Below are 25,532 nucleotides of genomic sequence, written 5' to 3'. Positions count from 1 at the left end.
GGATGGGGTTAAGCCAAACTCGCCTCTCGTTTCAGAAATTGTGATATAAAGGACAGAAGGCTGAAAATAGCTATTTTGTTAACCAATGAAGTATTATTGTTCAAATTCTCTAGTCATTTAGATATCCATGTCTGACTTCTTTCAAAAAACTTTTCTTATTCATTTATTTAAAGTTTTTAATTAGAGCAAATGCTTCTGAACCCAACACCTAGAACTAAAATGTTAACCCTTTCCACGTTTTCTTATATGCTGTTTAAAAAAAAGCCCTTCTCACACCCCAGGTTTTTACCCCGGTGTTGGGCGCTATGAGCGGGGGCACTGGAATGGCCAGCTGCCTCCTTTAGTCTCTGCTGGAGCTAGAGCTGAAGCCAGCCAAGAGCTTAGCCTGGTTATTCTAAATGAGTAGCTCCAAGTGTGTCTGCTTCATTTGGGGAAGCAGAGTGGAGGCCGGTGCTCCCAGGTGTGAATGGCCTGAGTGCAGATCATGATTACCTTGGGATTGCTGAATGCCCTTGCCCAGAACCAAGGGCAGGCGTGGCCTTCCTTCTCTGAGAGGCTGGGAATCAGTGCCAGCTTTTAGGCTTGTGAGGACCCTGCCCCGTCTCGAATTTCTAGGTGCCCTTAACCCCTGACTCTGCTGGCTTACCCCGCAGCCCGAGTGGCTGCCCTGCGTTCCTGTGTGTGCCTCAGAGCTGCAGAAAGGAGAAGCCGGGCTTCTGCCCGTGTGCTCACGTTCCTTCCTGCAACCTCTCTGTAGGCCCCAGGAGGCTCTGGCAGCCAGCAGCCTGCAGTGCAGGGTGGGAGTGGTTCTGCATGCGCCCAGGGGCTCAGCCCAGCCCAGCCGGGGGCACCTGTGAGAACTTCTCCAGTCTGCTGAAACCAGAGCAAAGGCGAGTGCGCTGTGCTTTCACCTCCTTTTCTTCTTTACTAGGATCCAAGCAAAACTCCCTGGAATCGCCAAAAAGAAGGCCGAATGAGCCCCCGCAACCGGACATTGCATACATTACTAAAACCCCGCGTAATAGTCATAACATTGTCACTTGTCTCAGAAGGGACTCACTGAGGTCTCTCCAGCCTGCATCCCAAGCTTATTTTTTAATTTGGTGGTTTCTCTCCTCTTTCCCTTCACCCCTCCATATCAAGCACAGGAATTGTTGGACTGGGGAAAAAAAGAGTTTTTATGAAGCATTGAATGACTAGGATCGATCAGCACCTGGCTGGTGGTGGCTTCTCCTGGTAGTTGGACGAGAGGGAAGCTTGAGACACAGCTCTTGGGCTCTTCTCACCTGTTGGGATGTGTCTCGGGCTGACGCAGTGTCCCCATTGTAGTTCCCCCTATTTTTAAGTTAAGAAATGCTGGTTAATTTATGAAGAAATGCCCTAGGGACAGCGGTGGGAATTGGGTTTGGGGGTTGTAATCCTGTCTTCCTGCCCCACACCAGGAGCAGCCTCCCTTAATCCGCTTCCTCACCGAAAGGAGGTCCAGCTCGCACTCAATTCACTGGTGACAGCAAGACCTAGCCAGCCTGCCTCCTCTAGCCCTGCTCCTGAGCCGGCTTGGAAACGACAGGAAAGGGGAGGGAGGAGTGTGGTGGTGAGGGGCTGCGCCCCCCCACCCCCAGCAGCCCAGGACAGGAGAAGCTCTACCACGGGTCTGTCCTTCCTGTGGGGATGCCATTGCCGAGCACCATTTTGGAAACTCCTTCCTTGAAGCGTGCTTGCCTCTCCCGCCCCTGCCCCTGCCCCTGCCCAACCCCACCCCCAGCTGTTTCATAAATATGGTTGTACTTTTCCTATGAAATAAATGTCTGTAACTGCTGTACACTGCTGTAAACGTGTTAGAAAAAACAGTAACAATCTGCAGTGGGCTCCTCCAGTGCCGAGTCTCTGTCCCCCGCCTCAGGCCTGGGCGAGGGGCAAGCAGTCTGAAGAGATGAACCACGGAAACGCAATGCTTGGGTTGGTTTTGTTTGCTTTTTCATCTTTTATCTGCCTTCTCTTCCCCAGTTGCATCTGTAACCTCAGTGCACTGTTCGCCCCAAAGGACCAAATCTGTGCGGGATGACGTGTCTGTGCCCTGGGTGTGCTTGCAGGGAGCGGTGACTGCCTGCGGCTGGTGTGGGCAGCAGACCAGGGCCTGTGGGGTCTTTGCCCTCTCGGAGCCGAGCTGTGTTTTAGAACTGTGGCTGCGGCTGCTGTGGGCCTCTCTCCACCAATGTGAGGGGAAGGTAACCAAGCTGGATTGTGGGTGGGCCTGAGGCAGAGCCACCCCCAGCAGATGGGGAGCAAGAGGGAATCCTGACTTCTCTGAGACTTCCGGTCTGCCTCCCCTACTACAGTCCATCCGATCAACTTGGAAGAAAGTCATGAGTTCCTCTGGGTGCTCTAATGGGCAATTTTGAGATGGCCCCCCAGAGGGTCTGCCCTGGTGATTCTAGAGGAAGGGCTGACATCTGAGGTCCCAGAGCACTGCAGCAGTCTTGGAAGGTAGTAGAAGGGGCTTCTCCCTCCCTTCTTAAAAAACCTCTTCAGTTTTTTGCAAATTAAGGATGTGGATGGTTGAGAGGGGCCTCGTTTCCATTTGTTTAACTTACTTTTCTTTGGAAGCTTCTGCCTGACTGCTGTCTCAGCAGGTGCTCTCCTGTGGCTGCTGGGGGCAAACTGAGGCGGACCTTTGTGCCATGCAGATGCGGGGTGTTTTTGTTTTTAAGGAAACCTCTAGGTGAGAAATGTCTACTGAAACTGTGGGGGTGTGTGTGCAGCATAAAAGGACAACAGCCCCTGGGAGCGGACACTGAGTTTCTTGTAAGCCTGCAGATTGATGTGGTCTTAATAAAACAACAACAACACGGCTGCGGTCATCCTGCTGCCTTTATTCGTGATACACAGGTCTGGGTGTGAAGCCATCCAGGCTGCCAGCCCCCCCCCCCCACTCGGCTCCCAGAGCTCTGAACAGCCACCAACAGTGGACACTGGTGAGGGTCCCCACGGCCACAGAGCTTCCATTACCCGGGAGCAGAGCTGTGCATTTGGTTTCTGGAGGAGGAGAAGCCAAGGCCACCTCCCTGGGGAGGGCAGAAGGTTCTGCCAAAGACCCAAGCTGCGCCACACCCTCCCCCGAGTCAGTGAGCTTCCACCTGGTCACCGTGGAAAATGGAAACCGAGGAGTGTACCAGGTTTTCATTGACAGAATTGGTCACCTCTAGGCTGCTGGTCCATTAAGCTAAGGTGTCTGCGACCCTTAAGCTGGGTTTTAAGTTTTTTATTCAACATACCTCTTAGGAAACTCAGGCTGAAAACTTCAAAAATAAACGGCAGATGCAAACAACCTCGCAAATACACATACAATATTCAAATAATGTCACTAAGTAACCGTGGTGTATAAATATGTATTCAGAGTAACATTTACATATTGGCCAGAAGAGCAAACATACCATTAAAAGCCATCTGAAGAAACTTCACCTGTGAGGCTGGAAGGGGACAGGTTAGGCCCAAGGATCTGCATTTTGACCAGGCCTACCGGTGGTCCCTCCCTGCTTGGGGAGTGGTGGGGGGGGACTACCTGCCTCACCACACCTCCTGCCGGGCCTGGCTGATCTGAATAGGCAGCCCAGTTTGCCTAACAATTTTGACTGGCAGAGTGGCAAAACTCCTCATTCTGGAACTGAAAAAACAGCATGCATGAAGGAAAGTAAAAGAATGGCAGTGCCCGGCTTGGTGCCACCCAGAATCCCTGCTCACCCGCTCTTAATACTGTCTCACGAGCCCTGCAGGGCCAAACACTGGGCAGTCAGTCGCTGGAGTCCCGCGATCTGATGGGACAGGCCTCTTCCATTTGTGCTGCAGTGCCAAGCACCCCCTGTAGGGCCATGCCCAGTACCTATTCACTAGTCTAGCGGTAAGAGAACAGGAGGCTGGGTGGCATAATGGAAAGAACACTGCATTGGGAGTTGGGCTTTGTTTTTTCTTTTATTGTAGTTAGCCTCTGGGACACATTGCACTGATCTGAGTGGTGGGGTGCGCCCCTGACGGGGGTCTTTCCCAGCTGACCATCATCTTGGGTTTTATAAAAATGATAGAAAATCCATGGTAGAAAATTCAGCTCCCAATTCAGGGAGAGTTTACAGGGTAGAGCTGGGGGCTTCTCTGTCCTTGGCACCAGGATTCCTCTGTGCCCACCCCTCAAGCTGACTAAACCTTGCTCTTAGACCCAGGGTGGAACCTGTAGTGTTAGGCCTGTGAAGCAGCAGAGAAGGCTTGGAGAGCGAGGTCACTGCCTGGGGGGAGTGTGGGGGTGCCCGTTCCCCACCTGCCCCTGCCCTGGCCCTCCCTTTGGGTCCCTCTTCCCCAGCCACCTCACAGCTTAATCTCTGAAACACGCATAATAAATAAGACACTTTTGCACATAAGGGTGGTTGGGACAGCTCCCTCCCCGCCCCTCCCCCATTCATATAAAAGCATTAAATACAGTTTCAAAATAAAATACAAAGAGCAACAAGGGCCTGGTCTTGGGGCCACATGGTCTCCACAGGAGAACGAAACATGAACATCCCTCTCGGACCTGCCAGGGAGATCGGTCGCTGGGGCCCCTCCCGCACCGCGCGCGCGCGCAGGGAGAAAGGCAGGCTGAGCCGGGCGCCCGGCCCTGGGGGCTGAGCACAGGGCAGCGTGTCGCCGCTGGCAGCGGGCACGCAGAGGGTGCGGGAGCCGGATGCCATGGGTCAAGGGCCGGGCCGGGACCGCCAGTGCCCCAGGCACGGATGCCCCTGGCGGCAGGTGGGGTTCCCAAACCCCACCGGGGAGAGGCTGGAACAGGACACGGCCCTGCCGCCTCCGCGAAGGGGCCTCAGCAGGACCAGGAGCGCCCCAAGCCGCGGGCACCAGGGCTCCGCACCCTAATACTGACTGTCAGCGCCCCCCACCCCGGGGCTGGGCTAACACTGGCGGGCCGCTTTGGCTTCTCAGAAACGTGCGGCCCCCGGGGGCTGTGCCCGCCTGGCGAGCGTACCCAGCCCGGCCAGCGGGGAGGGGGGGCGGGGGGCCGCTACGCCCGGCACGCGGCGCCCGCCTTGAGGTCGGCGGCGCCCTGGCGCGGCGCGGGCGCCCCGAAGCCCTCGTGGCCATAGCAGCGCAGCGCCGCCTCCTCGTAGGCCTCCAGGATGGTCTGGCGCTCCTCGGGCGTGAAGTCCATGGAGAAGGGGTGCACCTGCAGGATGTGCCGCTTGATGGTGCTGACCTTCAGCGTGGCCAGCGCGCCGCCGCACACCATGCACACCAGGCCGCGCCGGCTGCCGTCGTAGTCCATCAGGTACTCGCCCCGCCAGCGCGGCTGGTAGTTCCGCCGTTGCTCCCGGCTCCGGGGCGGGGGGGGCGGCGGCGGCGGCGGCGGGGGCGGGGGCAGGGGCGGAAAGGCCAAGCCCCCGGGCTCCGCACCCTCCTCCTCTTCCTCTTCTTCCTCCTCCTCCTCGTCCTCTTCCTCCGCAGGCCGCTCGGTTGGCTCCCCCGGGGACAGTGGGACGTCGCCTAGGGGGGGAGGGGGGCGAACAAAGGGTCGGGACTGCAGCGGGTGGAGGGCACGCCGGCCATGGCCACAGCGTCCCCTCACCCTTGGCTTCTGCCCTAGCAAACCACAGCCCCTCCTCTACCTGGCGCCCCCTCCTCACCTGTGCCCTCCTGCCCACCTGGCTGACTCCCAGCCCCATCCTGTCCGGTGCCTCTGTCCTCCTCCCCGGCCCTCCGCCCACCTGCTGTCCTCCCTGGCCCCCCCAGTCAGGCCACCTCCGGGCCGCTCGCTCGCCTGCCGTCCTGCGCCGCCCACCTCTGTCCTCCGCTCACCCCACCACTCCTCCTCTGGCTCCTCCTCCGCCCCTCCCCGCTCGGAGGCCGAGGCTGTGCTGGGGGCGGCCGGGCCCCGGGGGGACTCGGGGCAGGGCAGCCCCAGGGCCAGCAGATGGGCAGCCTTCTCGCTCCACTCCTGCGCGATGAGGGCTTTGACAGGCCCGCTGAGGCGCGTGGAGCCGGGGTGGCGCTGGCGGATGTGCCGCTTGATGGTGCTCATCTTGAGCGAGGCCAGCGCGCCGCCGCACACCATGCACACCAGGCCGCGCCGGCCGCCGTCGAACTCCATCAGGTACTCCAGCCGCCAGCGCTCCTGGTAGTGGCGGCGGTGGTCGCGGCCCCGCGGCGACTGGCCCGGGACCCCTGCCCTCTCGCCCTGGCCCCCCTCCTCCTCCTCCACTGCGGGCCGGGGGCTCTCAGGGGCCCAACCAGCCTCTTCCTTTACGTCTGGGGGGCTGAGGTCCTGAGAGGAGGGGGCTCTGGCAGCAGGGGCCGAGTCCTGGCACTTTCTGGTCAGGTCCTGGGGGACGAGGTTGTCGTCTGTTGGGGAAGGGGTGAGGGAGAGGGGCTCAGCCTGCTGTCGGGGATGCCCTTACCCATGCCAAGGGGGTCCCTGGTTCCTCACCCCAGTCCCAATCTAAAAGCCCCAGCCAGAGTGAGTGAGTGAGTGAGTGAGTGACAGAAAGAGAGAGTGTGTGTGTAAAGGGGTGATTCTTGGCCCTCAGTCATCCGGAACAAACCCCTCTTTGCAGCCTCGATTCCGAATCTCAGCTCTAAGATAGGCCTCGCACCTGGTGGGGGCTCAGGCAGCACTTCGGGCTGGCTGTCCCAGGCCTGCAGCAGGGCGCTGCGCTGGGGGCCGCTGAGCCCCAGGGAGCTGGGGTGCGCCTCCAGCACGTGGGCCCGGATGTCGTCCAGGTGCAGGCTGGGCAGTGCCCTGCCGCAGGCCATGCACACCAGCCGGTTCCCCCGTGGGTCATAGTCCATGAGAAACTCGGCTCGGAACCAGCTCTGCAGGGACTGCTTCAGCCTCCGCTCCAGGCGCCGGGCCCCCAGCCCCCTGCTGCCCCCGGCCCTCCGGGAGGTCCGACGCCGAGCCCGGGGTGCCTCTTGGCCCCCTCGACGCTGGCGCCGGCCACCCCCACCAGCTGGGGCTTTGCCTGGAAGGTTGGAGGGGGGAGGGAGGGAACTGAGACGCTGGCCCTCTTGCGAGGGGGGCCCCCACCACAGCCAGGTCCTCCGATAGCCTTGCCCTCACTTGGCTCTGACTGCCCGCCCACCTGAGCCCTCTCCTTCCTTTTTCTTCAAGTCCTGCGCTCCTCCTCCATCTCAACTGTCCTGCGCAGTCCCAAGCCCCACCCTCCCCAGCGCCAAGCCCCACCCTCCCCAGCCCCAAGCCCCTCGCCCCACCTCCAGAAACACCAGCCAGTCAGCAGCACCTTATCCACTCCTGTCCCCTCACTGGCCCCCGAGTGGCCTCCCCTGCCAATCTCCCAGCTCCCCCTCCTGTAGTCGCCTGGAGCCTTCCTTTCAAACTGCAGAATGCCAAAGCCAGCAGGGACACTAGGGAGCCCCGCACCCCCACCCTGGCCCCCACTATTGCAGGGGGCAGTAAGCGACCTCACCCCACGAGGTGGAGGAGGAGGAGGAGGAGGAGCAGCCAATGGCTCCCAAACCTGTGCTTCTCCCCGCTCCTGGTTACCTTGGCCCTTGGGCTGGCAAGCTGGCAGGCTGGCCCCCTCTTCCTCCTCTTCCTCTTCCTCCTCCTCCTCCTCCTCTGCCCCCTGGGCCCCCAGGCCCTCAGCCTCTCCACAGGCCCCCAGCCCCAGGTGGGCATCCCAGCTGCTGCTGATGACCTCCTTTTCGCGGGGACTCCAGTGCAAGGAGTAGGGGTGCTTCTGGCGGATGTGCCGCTTGATGGTGCTGAGCTTGAGGGTGGCCAGGGAGCTGCCGCACACCATGCACACCATGCCGTGCCGAGCCGGGTTGAAGTCCATCAGGTACTCCAGCCGCCAGTGGTCGTGGTAGTAGCGCCGGTGGTCACGGCCGGGGATTCGGCTCTTCCCGGGTCTCGAGGCCCGGGCCTCACAGTGGTCAGAGTATTTCCTGCCTGCTGATGCTGGGCCCCGGGCCCTGGAGGACAGAGGGGTACTTCCCCAGGACCCCAAGGCACCCCCTTCCAGCTGCAGATCTTGCCCTGAAGAGGAGGGGAAGGGAGACAGCGTTTTTCAACCTCCAAATTCCTGGGTGGGGACCCGAGGCTTTGCTCAAGGGCAGGGCAGGGATGGAGACATCAATCAGGGGAGGCCTCCGAGGGAGTTGCCACAGGGCCCCTTGACAAAGAGCTCCGGTCCCTTTAAAAGACAATGGAGCACAAAAGGATGGGGACGCTGAAGATGGGGGCCAGGGAGGCAGAGGGTCTGTGTGGGCCCTTTCTGAAAGAGTGAATCCTGGAGACAAGCAGCATGCTGGGCAGTCCCGGCCAGAGCAGCCAGGGGGGCCCGGAGAAACAAAGGGGGCATCTGTCTGCATCCAGGGCTGCACTCGGGACCCACCCACCTGGGGCCGCGGCCAGGAGGGCCCCACCCGGAATCTTCTCCCATTTCCAATGCTGCCTCAAATACAGCTCCTAAGAGTCGACACCCCTCACCCACGGGTGGGCGGGGTAGGTGCTAAACACTGTCAGTTCCTCCCAATGCAGGCAACCACTGGGAGGTTCCCGGGGACAAGGCCGACAGCACTTCCAGGACAAGGAGACCTTGGGTCCCCTAGCGTCCGCGAGAGCCAATGACCCTGGCTGGGGAGAGGGAGAGGGCGGGAGGACCATCACAGTGGCGGCTGAAGAGACTGCGGCAGGGAGTGGCCACCAGCCCACTGGAGCCCATTAAGCCTTTCTGGGGATTTATTTTTTGCTCTTGGCAGGGAGCTGGCCACCGCCCAGCCCTCGGATGGGCGGTTGCTGGAGAGGCTGAGCACAGCCCACTCACCCCGTGTCGCTTCCCGTTGCCAAAGGGACAGAGACCCCAGTGGGCCCCTACCTCCCGTATGAGGTAGGGACCTAGTTTATTTTGTTAAATGGTCTCCTGAGCAGAGAGACTGAACGGCCAGATTGTGGGGATTCCACCCAGTGGAAAATCAAAGGGTCAGGTAGACAAAAGACAAGATCAGAAAGGGCTCCTGTCACTCGCCCCCCCCCCACACACACACCTTTCTTTCTTTTTAAAGTAAAGCCAGAGAAAACGAACTGACTTCACATCTAGGGAGCTGGGTTCGAGTCCTGGCTTCACAGGTAACTTGTTCTGTGACCCTCGAGAGGTCACCCGTGCTGGGGCCCTAAGCGCCTTTGTCTGATCTAGATTGGTCTCTAAGCATCCTGCCAGCGCTGGATCCCAGCTAGTCTACGGTGGACTGGCCCTTTAAGAGCCGAATAAAGGGGAGGAGCCGAGATTCTTTTAAAAACAAAAGGGGCAGGGGAGTTCCTGCCCCGAGAGGGGAGGGGACGCAGACAGGGGCAGAGTCTCCCGGGGCCCCGGCGGGACCCTCCGGGGTCTGCACGCCTCGTCCCGGCGGCAGTGACAGGAGGCAGCGGCGCTGACAGCGACGAGCGGGGCGCACTGGCTGCAAGCACTAGCGCTGACCCATGTGGCAAACATTCTCTGAAGCGACGGGGGAGATAACAGCAGAAGGGGGCCTGTCGTGTGTCCTAGTGGGCGAGTCCAGCCCCTCAGCCCGACGGGGGACGGCGGTGGCGGGTCCCCCCCAGGCTCAACGGGAGAACGTGGGACTTGAAAGAAAAAGGCCCCGAGCCGAGGGGGCAGTCCGATTTAACTCTGCGGCTCTGGGGGGAAGCCCCCCGCCCCCAGGGGACCCGGGGTCTGACTACACTTTGAGGGGACAGCTGGATAAGAGCGATCGCCGGGGAGTCGGACCCAGAAAGGGGCGGGGGCGGCCGAGTGCAAGCGGCCCATGGCCAGCGCCCGGGCGCGTCCGGCCCCCTGGGCCCCCGCGGCCTGGCCCCCTAGGCGGGGCCTTTAAGGGGGAGGGGATCCGCCCGAGCCCCGAGGCCGCCCCGGGAGCCGGGCGGGGGGCTCCCCGCTGGCCCTGCAGCCGCGATCCGCGCCCGCCAGGTGGCGCCCCCGGCCGCCCTGCCCGCGTCCCCCCCTTTGTTCGGCGGCGGAGAGGGGCCCGGAGCCCGGAGCCGCAGCCCTCCCCTCCCCCACGCCGGGGCCCCCGCCCGGGTCGCCGGCCCCAGCGCTTACCGCCGTCGTCGTCCTCGGGCTCCGCACCGCCTCCCGACCCGGCGGGCGGCAGCCGTCGGCCCCGTGCCGAGGCCGCTGCTGGCCCGGGGCCGCCCCTGCCGCCGCCGCCGCTCCGGCTCCGGTGGTCCCCGCCGGGCTCCATGCGCTGCGCTGCGGAGCGGGGCCCCGGGGCGGCTGGGCGCGGGGCCGCGGGGCCGGCGGCGGCCCGGGCGGGGCGCGGGGTGCGCGGGGCCCCGGGGCGCGGGGCGCATGCACAGGCGGCCGGCCGCACGGACGGCTGGCTGCTCGCTCGGCGGCGCGGGCTGGACCGGGGTGGGGATTCCTGTCTGGGGCCCCTGGGGCTCCTTTAAGGGCTCCTGGGTAAATTTAAAGGGGCCGCGCGCTATTTCCTCCTGCCAGCTCGCGGGGGGCTCGGGGGGAGAGGCGGGAGGCGCCGAGCCCAGCCGAGGCTCCGCAGCCGGCGCCCGCCAGGAGCGCAGACCCCGCCGCCCTCGCGGCTCCGCACTGCCGCTTCCGGGGCTCCGCTCCCCGCTCCCGAAGGCTGGCCGAGGTGGCTAGGGGCGCCCGTGTCCACAGCGACGCGCTTCCCCCCAGCTCGGCGCACAGCCACCGCCCCCTCGGGGCACCTCCGCGTCCCGCTCCCCGCCGCGCGCTGGCAGGGGAGCGCCCCGAGCGAGCGGAGCGCGGAGGCCCAGTCCCCGCCGATCGCCCTCCAGCCGCGAGAGCGAGGCGCGAGCTGGACGCGGGCCCCGGAGCGGCCGCCACTGGCAGGGGCCCCAGCTGGTTGCGCCCCGCCGAGAGGGTGGAGCCGGGGGGCGGCCGCGCCCCCTCCCGCGGGAGCCGCGGGGCAGCGCGGGGAGCTCGGCTTCTCCATGGGAAGGATGGACGGCGAGGCTCCCGGAGCCGCCGCCTCGGGGACAGGGGCGGGCGGGAAGAGGGGGCCGCGCGGGGGGCCCGACGCGGCGGGGCGACACGCCAAGAGGGTGGGCACGAGCGGCCGTGACTCAGGCTCCTGTCCGCGCAGGCCTGAGGGTGCCAAACGAGGCCCTTGCGCAGCCCCAGAGCCCCCGCTGGGCCCGGGGCAGCGGGGAACACCGGCCCTGGGCGCGGGTACGGCCCCGGGGACGCACGGCTCCGCAGCCGGGGAGCGCCCGGGGGTCCCCCGAGCTCCGGAGAAGCGGCCGCCCGGGGCGAGGACCGTCTGGAGGAGCAGGTGTCTGCGGTGCCTGTGGTTGGTCGCCCACAACAAAGGCGATTCCTGGAAATCCAAATTACGGCGCGCGAGCGGCCGGGCTGGGTCCAGTTCCCTGGAGGTGGGGCTGGTTCGCTGCGCTCCAGGGCGCGCCGCGCTGGATCGCCCGAGTCGCGGAGGGCAGCTGCGCGCGCTCGGCTCCGACCGGGCTCCCGCGTTCTTTCAGGCGGCGCAGGGACTCGACCAGACTGATGCTGGGTTGTTCCCGAGATCTCGCTTTGGAAAGAGAAACCGCCGCCGCCGCCGCCGGCTCCCAGCCTTTCGGGGGCCCTGGAAGGAGTCAGTCTCTTGGAATACAGGAAGCCCGTCTGGAGGATTTATGAGGCGGACACAGGAACTGAGCCTTCTTAAGTGCTTAATGGCATCTGTCGCCGTGGGGAAATAGTGTGCCAGCATCTTCTCTCGGTCCTGGCGAGAGACCTCGTGTGGGGTAAACTGAGGCCCAGTCTCGCAGCTGTGATCTCCCTACCGCCTGCCGCGCTGCTCTCCGGAAGGCCCTGAGATTTCCGTCACCCTTCGAGGTCCCTGGGGCCTCCGGCCCTGGAGCTGGATGGAGTGGAGGATGGATCTTGTGAAGATGAGCGATCTCAGGACATCATGAGCGCCCGCACGAGGGACACAAAGGGGAAATGAAAGGCAGCCCCGGCCTGGCCTTCGATGCTTCTATGGATGTTCAAAATAAAACTAAAAAGCCCAGGGGCTTATGATGTAAGAAGTCTGATCCTTGCCCTGGGAACATCCTTACATCTTAAAACAAAACACACCCTTGAAGTCTTACAATCAAACAATAGTTTAGATAAGGAGTAAAAACTAAAATGTCTTGAGCCTCGGGCTGCTTTCTAGGACCAACTGACAGACACTGCCATCCGGTGTTGTCCACTCGTAGTGACACCCAACGCCCACCCGCACCCCCCCACCGGGTTTCCAACTGGTAACCAGTGTGCTACCAGGAATCCTCTGATTGATAAAAAAAAAAAACAACTGAGAAGATGGGCGTGGAAACCCGTGAGGCAGGGAGTTCGCATGAATGAACGAGGAAGACTCAGCACAAGGGGATGGATGCAGCTCAATGGAATCCCTGTCGCTGACTCAGACAGGTGACATTGTTAATGGTTCTGCTGGGTGTATTCTCCAGAGCAACAACAGCAACGAGATCAGTGAAAGTTTCTAAATGAAACCCTCTTAGGGCTGAGGGACCTCCTATTTTGAGTTTTTTAAGGTCCCCCAATCTCCCCACCCTACCCTTACCACCCCCCACTCCGCCAGACCTGCCTCTGTGTGACACTGCAGGGCCTGTCTTGCCAGTGACGTTCCTTGGACCCCTTAAAGTTGTATATACATGTTGAACTGGCCCCTAACTCGTGTCCACTGTGACAAAATGCTGTCCAGTCCTGTGCCGTCCCCAGGATGGGTGACAGATTGGATCTCAGATAGGGTTTTTGTTGGCTGATTCCACTACCAGGCCTTTCTTCTGACTCCCCACCTGGCGGTTCTGCAGAATTCTGTTCGGCATCATAGCAGCGCACACCCTCCCATGTCGGATGAGAGGGATGAGTGGTGGCTGAGTAGGAAGTGTGTGCCGTTCCGAACCCACACTCACTGCCATCAAGTCCCTTCTGACCCAAAGCCACCCTCTAGGACAAGGTACCAGCTTCCTGTGGGTTTTTCTGAGACTAACTTTTTACCGGATTTAAAATCCTGGTCTTTCTCCCCTCGGGCAGTGTGTGGTTCCCAACTGCTGTGTGTGAGGTTACAGCCCCACCCGGAACCCGATGCCCCGCCAGGGCTCCTAGGGGATGTGCCCTGGGAGTGAGATTTCTGCCCCTCACAGGCATATAAATGGGTACCTTTATTTGTTGTTAAAAGACAGGCAAATAAATAAATAGGGTTTAAAAAAAAAGAAGACAGGTATCCAAGTCACTTTCAACAACCCCTCCCGGCTCCTCTCTCAGCCAGCTCGCCTCAAGACTAGCCTCAAGCCTCCACCATCAGAAGCTGTGCCCATTGGGTCCTCATAGTGACTCCACGAGGCCGGAGCTTCACTCCGCAGTCGAAGAAACGGGCGGCTCAGAGAGGCCAGTGTCCCACCCAAGGCCATTCGTTCCTTGACTAGGGGTTACACGTTGGGCTGCGAGCGAAAGGTCAGCAGTTCAAAACCACCAGTTGCTCTGTGGGAGAGATGAGGCTTTCTACTCCCGTAAACAGTTACAGTCTCCGAAACTCACAGGGGACAGTTGGACCCTGTCGTACAGGGTCCCTATGAGTCTGCATCACCCGGATGGCAGTGAGAGTTAGAGTCCATCAGGAAAGGAGCCCTGGTGGCAGAGTGGTGGTTGTACGGGGGGCTGCGATCCTCGAGGTCTGCAGATCGAAACCACCAACAGCTCCTCTGCCAGAGAAACACAGAGCTGCCCACGCCTGTAAAACAAGAGGTCCTTCTACCCTGTCCTATCGAGAGGCTCACTGTGACTTGTCATCATCTAGGTGGCAATGACTTTGTTTCCCAGGTGACAGGCCAGGTAGGCATTCGAGAGCTGAAAAGTAAGACACTCCCCACCCTTGTCTTCACCTTGAAGAGCCCTGCTGGCGTAGAGGGTTATGAGTTAGGCTGCCAACTGCAATGTCTGCTGTTCAAATCCACCAGCTGCCCCGAGAATAGATCCCGTAACAGTCTCGCATCCCACCAGAGGTAGTTCTGTAGGGTGGAACGCCAGGTCGGGACCCACTCTGGCAATGAGTTGAATCTTTACCTTCAACCCATCCTGTCAGTAGGGTGGGGGTGAAGGCGGGGTGCATGCAATCAGGGCCAAATAGTCCTTCCCGGGGTCCTTGGCACTTCACCGTCCTGGGCAGTCTTCCTCTACTGAAAAAGGCAGACCTTTTCATACATTTCTGTAGACTCTGCACGTTCCTTCATTTCTTTCTTTCTTTTTTCCTTTTTCTTTCTTTCTTTCGTTTTCCTGTGATGGAAAAAGTAAACACCTTTTCTCCAGGACCCTTGGAGTTGACCTTCCCCCTTCCTGATTTTAAAATAAATTAGACCCTTTTCATGATCTCCTAAAAGTATACTGCTGCTCTTGTGTCTGCTGAGAAGCTTGCCCTGGTGACAATGCAGGGCGATCGGTGCCAAGGGAGAGGAAACAGAAGCCTCCGGAAGCAGGAAGCGCCAGGTGAGGGGCATTACTCGCGGCTCGGCAGAAGAAAATGTGGGAATGAGCATGGAAAGTCCCAGGTGCCCCTCGGTCTGTATTTGTCCCAGAGGCACCTTACTAGAACCCATCTGCAGAACTTTCTGGAAGAACTTCTGAGAAGACGAGAGAGCTATTAGCACAGTCCAACCTGGAAGGAGAGCCCGCCCAAGTGAAAGCCACCAAGGCAGCAGGGCCGGAGCCGAGAAGATGGAAAATTCTAGAAGGGTCCTGGCACAGCCAGTGCAAGGGCCCAGCGTGGAAGATGAAATGCTGCCTGAATGGTGCACCCTGGCGTCTGCCCAGGACGAAGGCCCCCTCTTCTCACCATTGAGCTCTTTGCCAGTGAAGCTCTGGGTCGGAGAGCTGCCCCCTTCCCATTTGGACCCATAACCACCTATAGGAGGCAGTAGAGCTCCATGCTGCTAGGATTTTCCACTGACATCTTAGGGAAGCGGCTGCCTCGTCTTGCTCCTACAGAGCAGCTGGTGGGTTTGAACCACCACCTCTGCCCGACAAAATGGCAGTGGAGTGTTTCACCACTGCACCCCAGGCCTCGGTGGGAGGGGACATAAAGCCAGCCCGCCCAGTCACAATGCCACTGAGTCTAGTCCAAGTGTCAGGACCCCGAGTGGACACAGCAGAATTGGCCCACGGGATTCCAAGGCTGTCGTCTTTGTGCAAGCAGACTGTGCCCCCCATGGAGCACCGAGGGGTCCGACCATCAGCTTTTTGGTTGGTCGGCAAGCACTTAACCCCTGTGCCACCAGGGCTCCTTCTTCTGCCCGGAGGGGACCTATTTCCCCAACATATTCACCCAGAGGGGCCCTCTCTAAACTTCCATCGTTTGCATAGTGGTTGGCTGCTGATGACAAGGTTGGAGGTTCAAGCACAAGCAAAGGCACCTCGGGAGAGAGGCCTGGAGACCTATGTTTGAAAAGCACCCCCTGACAGCCCTGTGAGAACCCACTCACCACCATGGAGTCCGTGTCGACTCACAACAACCCTACCGGGCAGGGTAGGACCACCATGTGGGTTTCAGAGACTCACCCTGTACGGGAGAAAGCCATGTCTTTTTCCCATGGAGTGGTGGGGGTTTTGAACTGCTGACTGTGAGGGTAGCCGTCCAAGGAGTAACCACTAAGCTACCAGGACACAGTTTCACTTGAATGCAAAGAAGGTCAGAATGCGTTGGAGGCCCCTGGACAGCTACCGTATATGTTCGTGTATAAGTCGAGTTTTTCCAGCGCATTTTTAATGCAGCTTTTGTGCTAACACTGGGTGCCTCGGCTGATATTCGGGTGGGCTTATACGCGAGTATATACGGCACTTGGTGTTTGGTGTGTTTTTTGCACCAGAGGTAAGTTGTGACCCTTCTCCTTACTAAGTTTCACTCACTCGCGAGTTCGCTCGCACTCATCCAGTCCTCTGGGACAGGGTAGAGCTGTCCCCGTGGGTTCCTGAGACTTGGAAATCTCTATGGGAATAGAGAGTCTCACCTCTCTCCTGTGGAACAGGCCACTGTTTCAATCGGCTGACGTCGCGGTGAGCAGCTCAATGCATAACCACTGCTCCGGCAAGGCTCCTTTCCAAAGGGATAGAGCCTTACAACTCAAAAGAGCAAGGAAAAATCCACTGGGCAAAATGACCAAAGGCTCTGGGCCGAATTCTCTGCCATCAAGCTAGTTCTGTTTCCTAAGGGCTCAGTGGGACAGAGTAGACTTGCCCCTGGGAGGTCTTGGGACTGTGAATCTTAACGGGAATAGAAAGCTTCATTTTCTCTCCAAACTGCTGACCTTGAGGTTCACAGCCTGGAGCGTGATCCACCACACCACCAGCAATCCGCCACCTCCCAGAACAGACAAAACCAAACTAAATTCACTGCAGGGAGTCAGTGCTGACTCACAGTGACTCTCTAGGGCAACGGTTCTCAACAGTAGAAAATGACAGAGATGAAGTAGCAACGAAAGTAATGTTATGGTTGGGGGTCACCACCACATGAGGAACCGTATGAAAGGGTCACGGCATCAGGAAGGTTGAGAAGCGCTGCCCAGTGGCTTTCCAAGACCGTAAATGTTTATGGGATTAGAAAGCCCAACTTTTTGCCCACAGAGCTGCTGGGGGGTTTGAACAACTGACCATGCAGATCCCAGCCCAATCTGTAACCGCTACACCACCAGGGCTCGTACTCAGGAACTACAAACAATCCGTAAACACACGACTAGCTCCACTGGGCTGGCTAGTCGGGCACCAGCAAGATGTTATTGGTCACTCATCTGATGGGCAAAGAGTTTGATACTAACAGGATGGGGACGGCCTGGGGGAGAGGCTGAGCACATGGGGATGTGTAATTCAGTAGGGCCTCTTTGTTGTTGTTGTTGTTGTTGAGAGGTGCTTCCTGCCCCTTCCAACTCATAGCGAGACCCCGATGTCCAACGGAACAGAACACTGCTGGGTCCCATGCCCTTCTCACAATTGTTCTATTGGGCCCATTGTTGCAGCCACCGGGTCAGTCCATCTCGTTGAGGGCTTTCCTGTCTTTTCTGACCCTCCAGCTCACTAAACATGACGTCCTCCTCCAGGGAGTGCTCTCTCCTGATTTATGTCCAAGGTGCATGAGCGGAAACCTCTAAGGAGCATTCCGGCTGTACTTCACCAAGACAGCTCTGTTTGTTCTTTTGGCGGTGCATGGTGCTTTCAAGATTCCATAGTTCAAATGATCGCCTTTTTTTCCCATGTCCAACTTCCACATGCATATGAGGTGATTGAAAGTATCATGGCGAGGTCTGAGGGGCCGGCCCCAATCCCAACTACATGGACTGCACCCCCTCTCCTCTGAGAGGAATTCACTTCAGAGGACAGCACTGAAGCTACAGCTCAGGGAGAGGGATCAGAGAACACAAGAACAAATGAAGGGGGAGGAAGAGAGAGTGTAGCACATCCTGGCCCACCAAGCCCTGAGGATGATGTTCCTGCTCAGAGCAGCCAATGCACAGAGAGGACCATAGGACCAGTCCCACTACGAGACCCGATATCCCTCACTGACCCATAGCGCTACAGGGGACAACACTGGAGACGCAGTCGGGGAATTGTGCCCAATCTGACCCCACCACACCAAGGCGAAACACTAGGTGCCGATAGGATCAGGTATCAGGCATCAAAGAACAAAAAAATCATATCATTGTAAATGAAGGGGAGTGTAGAGACCCAAAGCCCATCTATAGGCAACTGGACATCCCCTTACAGAAGCATCACGGGACGAGACATGCCAGTCAGGGTGCAGGGTAGCACTAATGAGACACACAACTTTCCTCTAGTTCTTTAATGCTTTCCCACCCACCCCACCATCACGACCCCAATTCTACCTTACAAATCTAGCTAGACCAGAGGATGTACACGGGTCCAGATAAGAGCTGGAAACACAGAGAATCCAGGATAGCTAAACCCCTCAGGACCAATAATGAGAGTAGCCATACCAGGAGGGGAAGGGGAAGGTAGGGTAGAAAGGGAGAACCGATCACTATGATCTACATATAACCCCCTCCCTGGGGAATGGACAACAGAAAAGTGGGTGAAGGGAGACATCGGTCAAAGTAAGAGATGAAAAAAATACTAATAATTTACAAATTATCAAAGGTTCGTGAGGGAGGGTTGGTGGGGGAAGGAGGGCAAAGGGGGAAAAATGAGGAGCTGATAGCAAGGGCTCAAGTAAAAAGAAACTGTTTTGAAAATGATGATGGCAACAAGTGTCCCATGTGCTTGACACACAATGGACGGATATATGGATTGCAATAAGCATTGTACGAGCCCCTGAAAAAATGGTTTTTTAAGAAGAAAATATCATGGCTTGGGTCAGTGACAGCTCAGTGCTCAAAGCGACAGCCTTGCTTTTCAATGCTTTAAAGAGGTCGCGTGCAGCAGATTCACTCAATGCAGTGTGTCATAAGCTCTCTCAACTGCTGCCTCCATGAGCGTTGATTGTGGATCCAAGCAAGACGAACGAAATCCCTGACATCAATCTTTTCTCCAGTTATCATGCTGTGACCTATTATATTGGTCCAGTTGTGGCGATGTGGGTCTTGCTGACACTGAGTCGTCATCCACGCTGAAGGCTGCAGTCCTTGATCTGCAGCAGCCAGGGCTTCAAGTCCTCCTCGCACTCAGTAAGCAAGGTCGTGTCAGCCGCACGTCCCAGGTTCTTAGTGAGGCTTCCTCCCCTCCGGATGCCATAGTCTTCTTCCTGGAAACTCGGCATCCCGATGGAAGAAGGAGGGTGAGAGGAGACAGCCCTGCCACACACCTCTCCCGACTTTGAACTACACAAGATTCCGTGTTCTGTTCACACTGCTGCACAGGTCGGAACCGCGTGAGCACAGGGAACTGGGCTGGAATCCCGTTCTTCTCAAGGCTCTCCAGGTGGTTTTGATCCGCTTTATTAGGGATCCTTTGAGAGGCAATTCAGCCAGATCTGTGTGAAGCTGAAATGCACATAGAAATGGGGTGTGTTGATTACACAGCTCTTTTGAATACAGTTCAACCATTGAATTGTGTGATTGTGAATCATATATAAATAAAATGTTTTTTAAATGAAGAAGAAGAAATTCACTGTGGTCCACTGGGTTGGCTCCTGGAAAGAAAAAGGACAAGAAAGTCAAAACTCGCAACCAACCAACCCACTGCCATCAAGTGACCCTCTGGCGACCCTGTAGAATCGAGTGGAGACGTGCGATTCCCAAACCGTCCATCTGCAGGAAGATTAGTTATTACTCTTCTCCCTCGGAGCTGCTGGTGGTTTCAAACTGCCGACCTTGAGGTTAGTCGTCCAACACGTAACCCATTATACCACCAGGGCTCCCCAGATCGAGGCTGGAGTTATAGAACTGCTGTTGTGAGGTGCCAGCCAGTGGGTTTCAACTCCGAGCACCCCGATGTACAACAGAACGAAACACCGCCTGGTCCTCCACCATCCTCACCACTGCCTTTGGGTTTGAGCCCGCCCGTCCAGCCTCTGTGTCCCTCCGTCCCTCCGTCTTGTCTACGCGCTTCCTCTCTCTCACCGCCCCTCCACTTACCAAGCAGGATGTCCTTCTGCAGGGACCGGTCTCTCCTGACCACACGTCCAAAGCACATGAGACACAGTCTCAGCACTGTTGCCTCTGAGGAGCCTTCTTGCTGTGCTTCTTCTGGGAAGTTCGGTGCGTGGTATGTTTTCGAGATTCTTTGCCAACGCCATCATTCAAAACGCATGGAATCTTCTCCGGTCTTCCTTCTTCCGTGTCCACCTTTCACAGGCATAGGAGGCCATGGACAAGACCAGCGCTCTGGTCAGGGGCACCTGAGTCCTCAAAGTTGCCTCCTAGCTTTTCAACACTTGAAAGAGGTCTCGGTACTAGTAAGGGACAAACAGACTTTCTTAGTCTTGGCACGTGGCCCGTGAGAATCTGAGAGAATTAACATCGGGGAAACTGGATACGGGATGCATGGAAACGATATCACTTTTTCAATTCTCCTGCAAATCTAAAATGATTCCAACGTATAAAAGGTTCACCCCAAATTGAATAGACCCTCTCATCAGGAATTCTACCCTCAGAGAAGGACTCAGAAGAGCCACTCAGAGTCACAGGCCAGGGTGATCCCTGCAGCATGCCAGGGAATGAAAACCTCCGTGTCGTCAAGGAGCCTTGGTGGTGCTGGGGGGTGAGGTGCTGGGCTGGTCGCCGTTCAAACCCACCAGCTGCTTCTCCAGAGGAAGATGAGGCTGTCAGCTCTCATCGAGATTTAGTCTGGAAACCCTAAGGAGTGATTCTGTCCTGTTCTTTAGGGCCATTCCGTTTAAAATCCGTTCAGTGAGAAAGAGCTGAATGCGCCAGGGTGTATCGGTTTAGGAATACAATGGAGGAATAAAAAGAATAGAAATAAAAAGGAGGGATTCAAGCCCAACTACTAATGTAGGCGTCCAACAGGAATAAAGCTTGTCGGCCTTTACAGATGATTAAACATACTAATTGTAAGACGTAGGCAATTGTGTTCTGAGGTGTGGCGGCGCCCCATGGGAAAGTAATAGCTCTATATGCTTGCTTTCTTTTTTAAAAAAACCCTATTATTCGGGGCTCGTACAACTTTTGTCACAATCCATACGTTCATCCATGTGTCCAGCACATTTGCACATTTATTGCCCTCATTCTTTTCAAAGCATTCTCTTTCCACGTGAGCCCTTGGTTTCAGCTTCTCATTTTTGCCCCTCTCTCCCTCCCTCATGAACCCTTGATAATTTATAAATTATTATTTTTTATGTCTTGCACTGACCAGTGTCTCCCTTCACCCATTTTGCTGTTGCCCATCCCCTGGGAGGGGGTTATAGGCAGATTATTGTGATCAGTTCCCCCTATTTTCCCCCACCTTCCCCTTCCCCTCCTGGTACGGCTACTCTCAATTATTGGTCCTGAAGGAGTCATTCACCCTGGATTCCCTGTGTTTCCAGTTCCTATATGTACCAGTGTATATCCTCTGGTCTAGCCAGACTTGCAAAGTACAATTGGGATCATGATAGTGGGGGGAGGAAGCATTTAAGAACCAGAGGAAAGTTGTATGTTTCATGGTTGCCACCCTGCACCCTGACTGGTTCATCTTCCCACAACCCTTCAGTAAGGGGGTGTCCAGTTGCCTACAGATGGGCTTTGGCACATGTCTTATCTAGATAGACATGCAGAGATAATAATATGCACAAAAACAAGACAGAGCAAAGCAGCAAAAGAAAACAACAACAACAACAACAAAAAGCCAACGACAAGGACAAGAAAAGCCTATAAATCAGTGGTTCTCAACCTGTGGGTCAAGACCCCTTTGGGGGGTCAAAGGACCCGTTCACAGGGGTCGCCTGATTCATAACAGTAACAAAATTAAAGTGATGAAGTAGCAATGAAAATAACTTTATGGCTGGGGGTCAGCACCACATGAGGAACTGTATGAAAGGGTCACAGCATGAGGAAGGTTGAGAACCACTGCTATAAATAGTTCAAGGTCTATTTGTTGATTGTTAGGAGTGTTTGTGGGTCGAGTCTGATGGGATGCCACAGCCTAGCCCCAAAGTCTATTTTTGGAATTCCATGGGGACTTCCTTGCTCTGCTCCCCTTGCTGTTCTGTTGCACGCCCTTAGTGTTTTGCCTTGGTGTGGTGGGGTCAGATTGGGCGTAATTCCCACACTGTCTCCAGTCTTGTCCCCTGTAGGGCTATGGGTCAGTGAGGGATGTCGTGTCTCATAGTGGGGCCGGCCATATGGTCCTCTCCTTGCATTGGCTGCTCTGAGCAGCGATATCGTCCTCAATCTTGGTGGGCCAGAATGTGCTCCACTCTCTCCCCTGCCCTTCATTTGCTCTGATCAGACAGCCCCTCTCTCTGAGCTGTAGCTCCATGCTGTCCTCTGAAGTGAATTCTTCCGCAAGGAGAAGGGGCTGTGCACATACTGGGGATTGGGGCCGGCCCCTCAGAGCTCTCTACTGGTCCCCTACTCCATGCCGGTATGTTGCATTCACATCTTGGAGCATCGATTGAAGTCTGGTCCCTCTTTCCCTGTGGAGATAAAAACAACACCCTCTCTATGGATGGGTTAGTGCCCTGTTCCCCCACTACTCATGTTTCCCCCCTCCCCTTTTGGCTACCATGTGTATCCCTGGATTTGGTCTGGACTTCACCCCAGGAATGTATCTACAAGATTTCTCCAACTCTTGGTTGCCATCTGACTTCACAAGGTAAATAGCAATCATCACACTGCATAGTTGTGTGCATCCCAAAGGAGGCCTGGTGGCATCGTGGCTAATCGCCGGGCTGCTAACTGCAAAGCCAGCAGTTCAAAACCACCAGCCACTCCATAAGAGCAAAATGAGGCTTTCTACTCTGACAAAGAAATAGTGACCGTCTCAGAGACCCACAGGGGGCAGTTCTACCCTGTCTTCTAGGGTCGGTATGAGTCAGCATCACGAGATGGCAGGGAGTTTGGAGTTTGAATGTGCATCACCCTGGTACAAGCAGGGTGCATGCAGACGTGGAGCCTTCAAGAAGGTCTCGATATGAGAAAAGTCACCACCCATCTGTTAGTTTGTCCTCCTGTGGTGAACAACCAGGATGGACAGATTTCTGCGTGGCTTCCAGATGATGCAGACTCGACCCAGCAATCTGCTCCTGAAAATTGGCCAGTGCAATCCTTACAGCTCCAGGTAGACTGCTACCAACCTGTCTCGCTGAGTGAGTCACTTCTTTCTTGAAGGGTCTGCACAAAGCTGGATCCTCTGAGGCAAAGGTTAAAGATGTCTCAGAGGCCCATCTTTCGGGAACTGCTGTGTGATGCCGGCAACCTCTAACACAGACCATCCGTACCACGCCTCCCACATTTGGGTTCAATAACTCACTGCAGGGTCTCCTGGAACTGGGCATCCATACTCACTCCTCGGTGGTTGATTAGGAAAAGTAACAAAAACCAGCTAACTCACTGTTGTCAAGTCCACGCTGACCCATGGTGACCCTATAGGACAGGGGAGAGCTGCCCCTGTGACTTTCCAAGACTGTCCCTGTTGATGGGAGTTTGAAAGCCCTGTCGTTCGCCCTTGGAGCGGCCGGTGGTTTTGAACTGCTAACCTTGTGGATCTCGGTCCAAGGCACACCCATGAAGGCACCAGGGCTCAGTTAGGGAAGGAACAAGGTACCATTAGGAATCAGTCACAACTCAGAAGCTACAGGATGCAATGCTTGATCAGGACCACCTCTTCTCACCCACAATGGCGAGCCCTTGCCCGCGGCCTCTGAGAGTGTTCCTGCTCTTAGCTCTGGGGTCCCCGAGTCCCAGGGCAGCCATCAGACTCCGGCCACCTGCTTCCTGACTCCTTACACCCTTTTGTGGTTACTCTTGCTCCTGTTACACTGCTTTGTCTTCCTAGTGACAGCTCCCTCGGTCCCTGGGTCCAGGTCATTCACAGCTCAGGGGACACCTGCCACTCCAGCCTCTTCCTTCTTGATAGCAGCGAGTTTCCCTCTTCCTGCCTCTGACTGTACTTCTTCCTCAGAGGCATATTCCCAACCAATCCTTTGGTGGGAGTCACAAGACTCCCCGTGGGTTTCCAAGCCTATAACTCTTGATGGGATTAGAAAGCCCAGTTTTCTCCCGAGGAGCAGCTGGGGCTTTGAACTGCTCACCTTGTGGATCGCAGCCCAACTGGTAACCACTATGCCGCCAGGACTCCTATGTGTGGCTGGAGGGACCGTATGACATAACTCACTGCCCCACACTTGTTTTGAACACATCAGCGGGAGAGATGGAGACTCAGAGGAAGACATCGCAATTGGTTCATGAAATCAGCCCTCGGTGAGATGGATGCACTGGCGCAGTAGCCGTACCATGGACCAGTTAGGCAGTTATGAGAGAGACAGGATTGAGCAATTTTTTTTGTTTGCAATTTTCGGTTTGGTTTGTTTTGCTAACTTTTTTTTTGTTGTTGTTGCTAACTTTTCTAATTTGAACTGGGTGAAGGTTTACAGAGCAGATCATCGGTTTTACATCCAAGGAATCAGACACATTCTGTTTCGGTTCATGCATTTCCAACTCTTCAAGATACCAGCACCCACCCCGCCTCCTCCCTGGGTTTCCTGCCTCCATCTTTCCAAATCCTTCCGAACCTGGTCCTGGTGGCTCCTTCTAAGATAGACACGCATTGATAGTGTGAGGATTCCCCTTATAGACTTGTGTATTGTTTGGCGAAAAATCGATCCCTAGTGGTGAATTCTGTTCCAGACCTGAAGGATGCTTTAGGGCCCGAGTCTTGGGGGTTCTACTAGACTCCATCCGATCAGCAAGTCTGGTCTCTCTCATGATCTGAGTTGTCTTCCACATCTCTCGCCCACTCCATCCAGGTCCTTCTACTGTGATCCCTTTCAGAGCACCTGGGAGCCGGGGCCGGGCACCGTCTCTTCCTCTGGTCTCAGGGTCCTGGGGGCTGATGGAAGTTTGCACTGCACACTGCTCCGCAGGACTGATTGCTTCCATGTGTCCTTGGTAGTCCCTGATTGCTCTTCCTTCCTCCAAACAGCCCAGTGCCATTGTGTCGATGCCGACTCCTAGATGCCGGTCAGGCAGGGTAGAACTGGGAGTAGAAAGTCCCATCTCTCTCCCTCAGAGCCGTGGGGGGTTTCAAACGGCTGACCTTCTGATTAGCAGCCTAACGTGTGACCCATCTGCCGCCACTCAAGCTCCTTGAATTCAGTGAGAGACCTCCCTCAGTCAACCACTACGCCACCAGGACTGCCAACAGGGGGAGTCCTTAGACGTCCCCCCATAAGCTTTTTAAGACCCGCTGTTACCCACCAAAGGAGCCTGCCGATTCTGTGGACGATGTGTAGCAATGACCTTAGGAGGACCAGGCGGTGTTTCACTCTGTGGCAGGTGGGAAACCCATGAACAAAGGCGACTTGATGGCAGCTATCTAGCCAGCTTTGAAAGGAGCTCTGTTGGTACAGTCAGTTGACCATCCAAGGGGGGTGGTTGAAATCCATCAAGCGCTCCGTGGCAGAGAGATGAGGCTGACATCTCCGGTAAACATTTACAGTCTTGGAAACCCTAAGGAGCAGTAGTTGTGCTTTGTCCTATGAGGTTGCTGTGACCTGGGTCCCCGTGGCAGTGGCCTGCGCTGTGAGGACAGCTAGGGGGCGCCCATAGCCTTACTTGGACTCTTGGCCACTCAGGCCTCATCCCCGATAGGATGTCTCCATTCCTATTTCCCTCTTCTCCTTAGAGGCTTCCTCGTCTCTTCCCTTAGCTGTCCATTTAAAACTACCACTGTGCTGCGTGAGGGTACAGCTTGTCCCGGAAGCTCACCGGGACAGTTCTGGCCTGCCCTGTGGGGTCACTACGAGTCACAGTGGACTCGCTGGCGGTGAGTTTGGTTTCACCGGGCTCAAGCATCTTCCTGATGAGATGAATGGCTTCCTCGCCACGCAATGACCCCAGT

At 56.8% G+C, this 25,532-nt stretch overlaps 2 protein-coding genes across 4 annotated transcripts in view; one reads left to right on the top strand and one right to left on the bottom strand.

Moving 5' to 3' along the window:
* RTN3 (reticulon 3) overlaps positions 1-2,852 on the top strand; it is a 60,884-nt gene extending 58,032 nt beyond the window's left edge. For both annotated transcript variants that reach the window (XM_075545564.1, XM_075545562.1), the window contains exon 7: positions 932-2,852. In XM_075545564.1, the coding sequence (XP_075401679.1) occupies positions 932-977 (46 nt within the window). In that variant the 3' untranslated portion in view covers positions 978-2,852. The remainder of the gene's footprint in view (positions 1-931) is intronic.
* Positions 2,853-2,859: 7 nt separating this feature from the next.
* Positions 2,860-10,302, bottom strand: ZFTA (zinc finger translocation associated). Of its 2 annotated transcripts, XM_075545566.1 has the most exons (5): positions 10,098-10,302; positions 7,541-8,035; positions 6,630-6,998; positions 5,836-6,378; positions 2,860-5,523 (listed from the first exon to the last, which is right to left on the bottom strand). In XM_075545566.1, the coding sequence occupies exons 1-5, from the start codon at positions 10,237-10,239 to the stop codon at positions 5,045-5,047; spliced, it is 2,028 nt and encodes a 675-aa protein (XP_075401681.1). In that variant the 5' UTR covers positions 10,240-10,302; the 3' UTR covers positions 2,860-5,044. The 2 variants fall into 2 exon arrangements, with proteins under 2 accessions (XP_075401681.1, XP_075401680.1); XM_075545565.1 differs by lacking the exon at positions 6,630-6,998 and having other exon boundaries at positions 10,098-10,279.
* Positions 10,303-25,532: the final 15,230 nt, after the last annotated feature.

This window comes from Tenrec ecaudatus, chromosome 4 (assembly GCF_050624435.1).
Source record: "Tenrec ecaudatus isolate mTenEca1 chromosome 4, mTenEca1.hap1, whole genome shotgun sequence".
Classification (NCBI taxonomy): domain Eukaryota; kingdom Metazoa; phylum Chordata; class Mammalia; order Afrosoricida; family Tenrecidae; genus Tenrec; species Tenrec ecaudatus.
The sequence above is the reverse complement of the archived record's forward strand: the minus strand, read 5'-3'. Positions and strand labels throughout refer to the sequence as shown.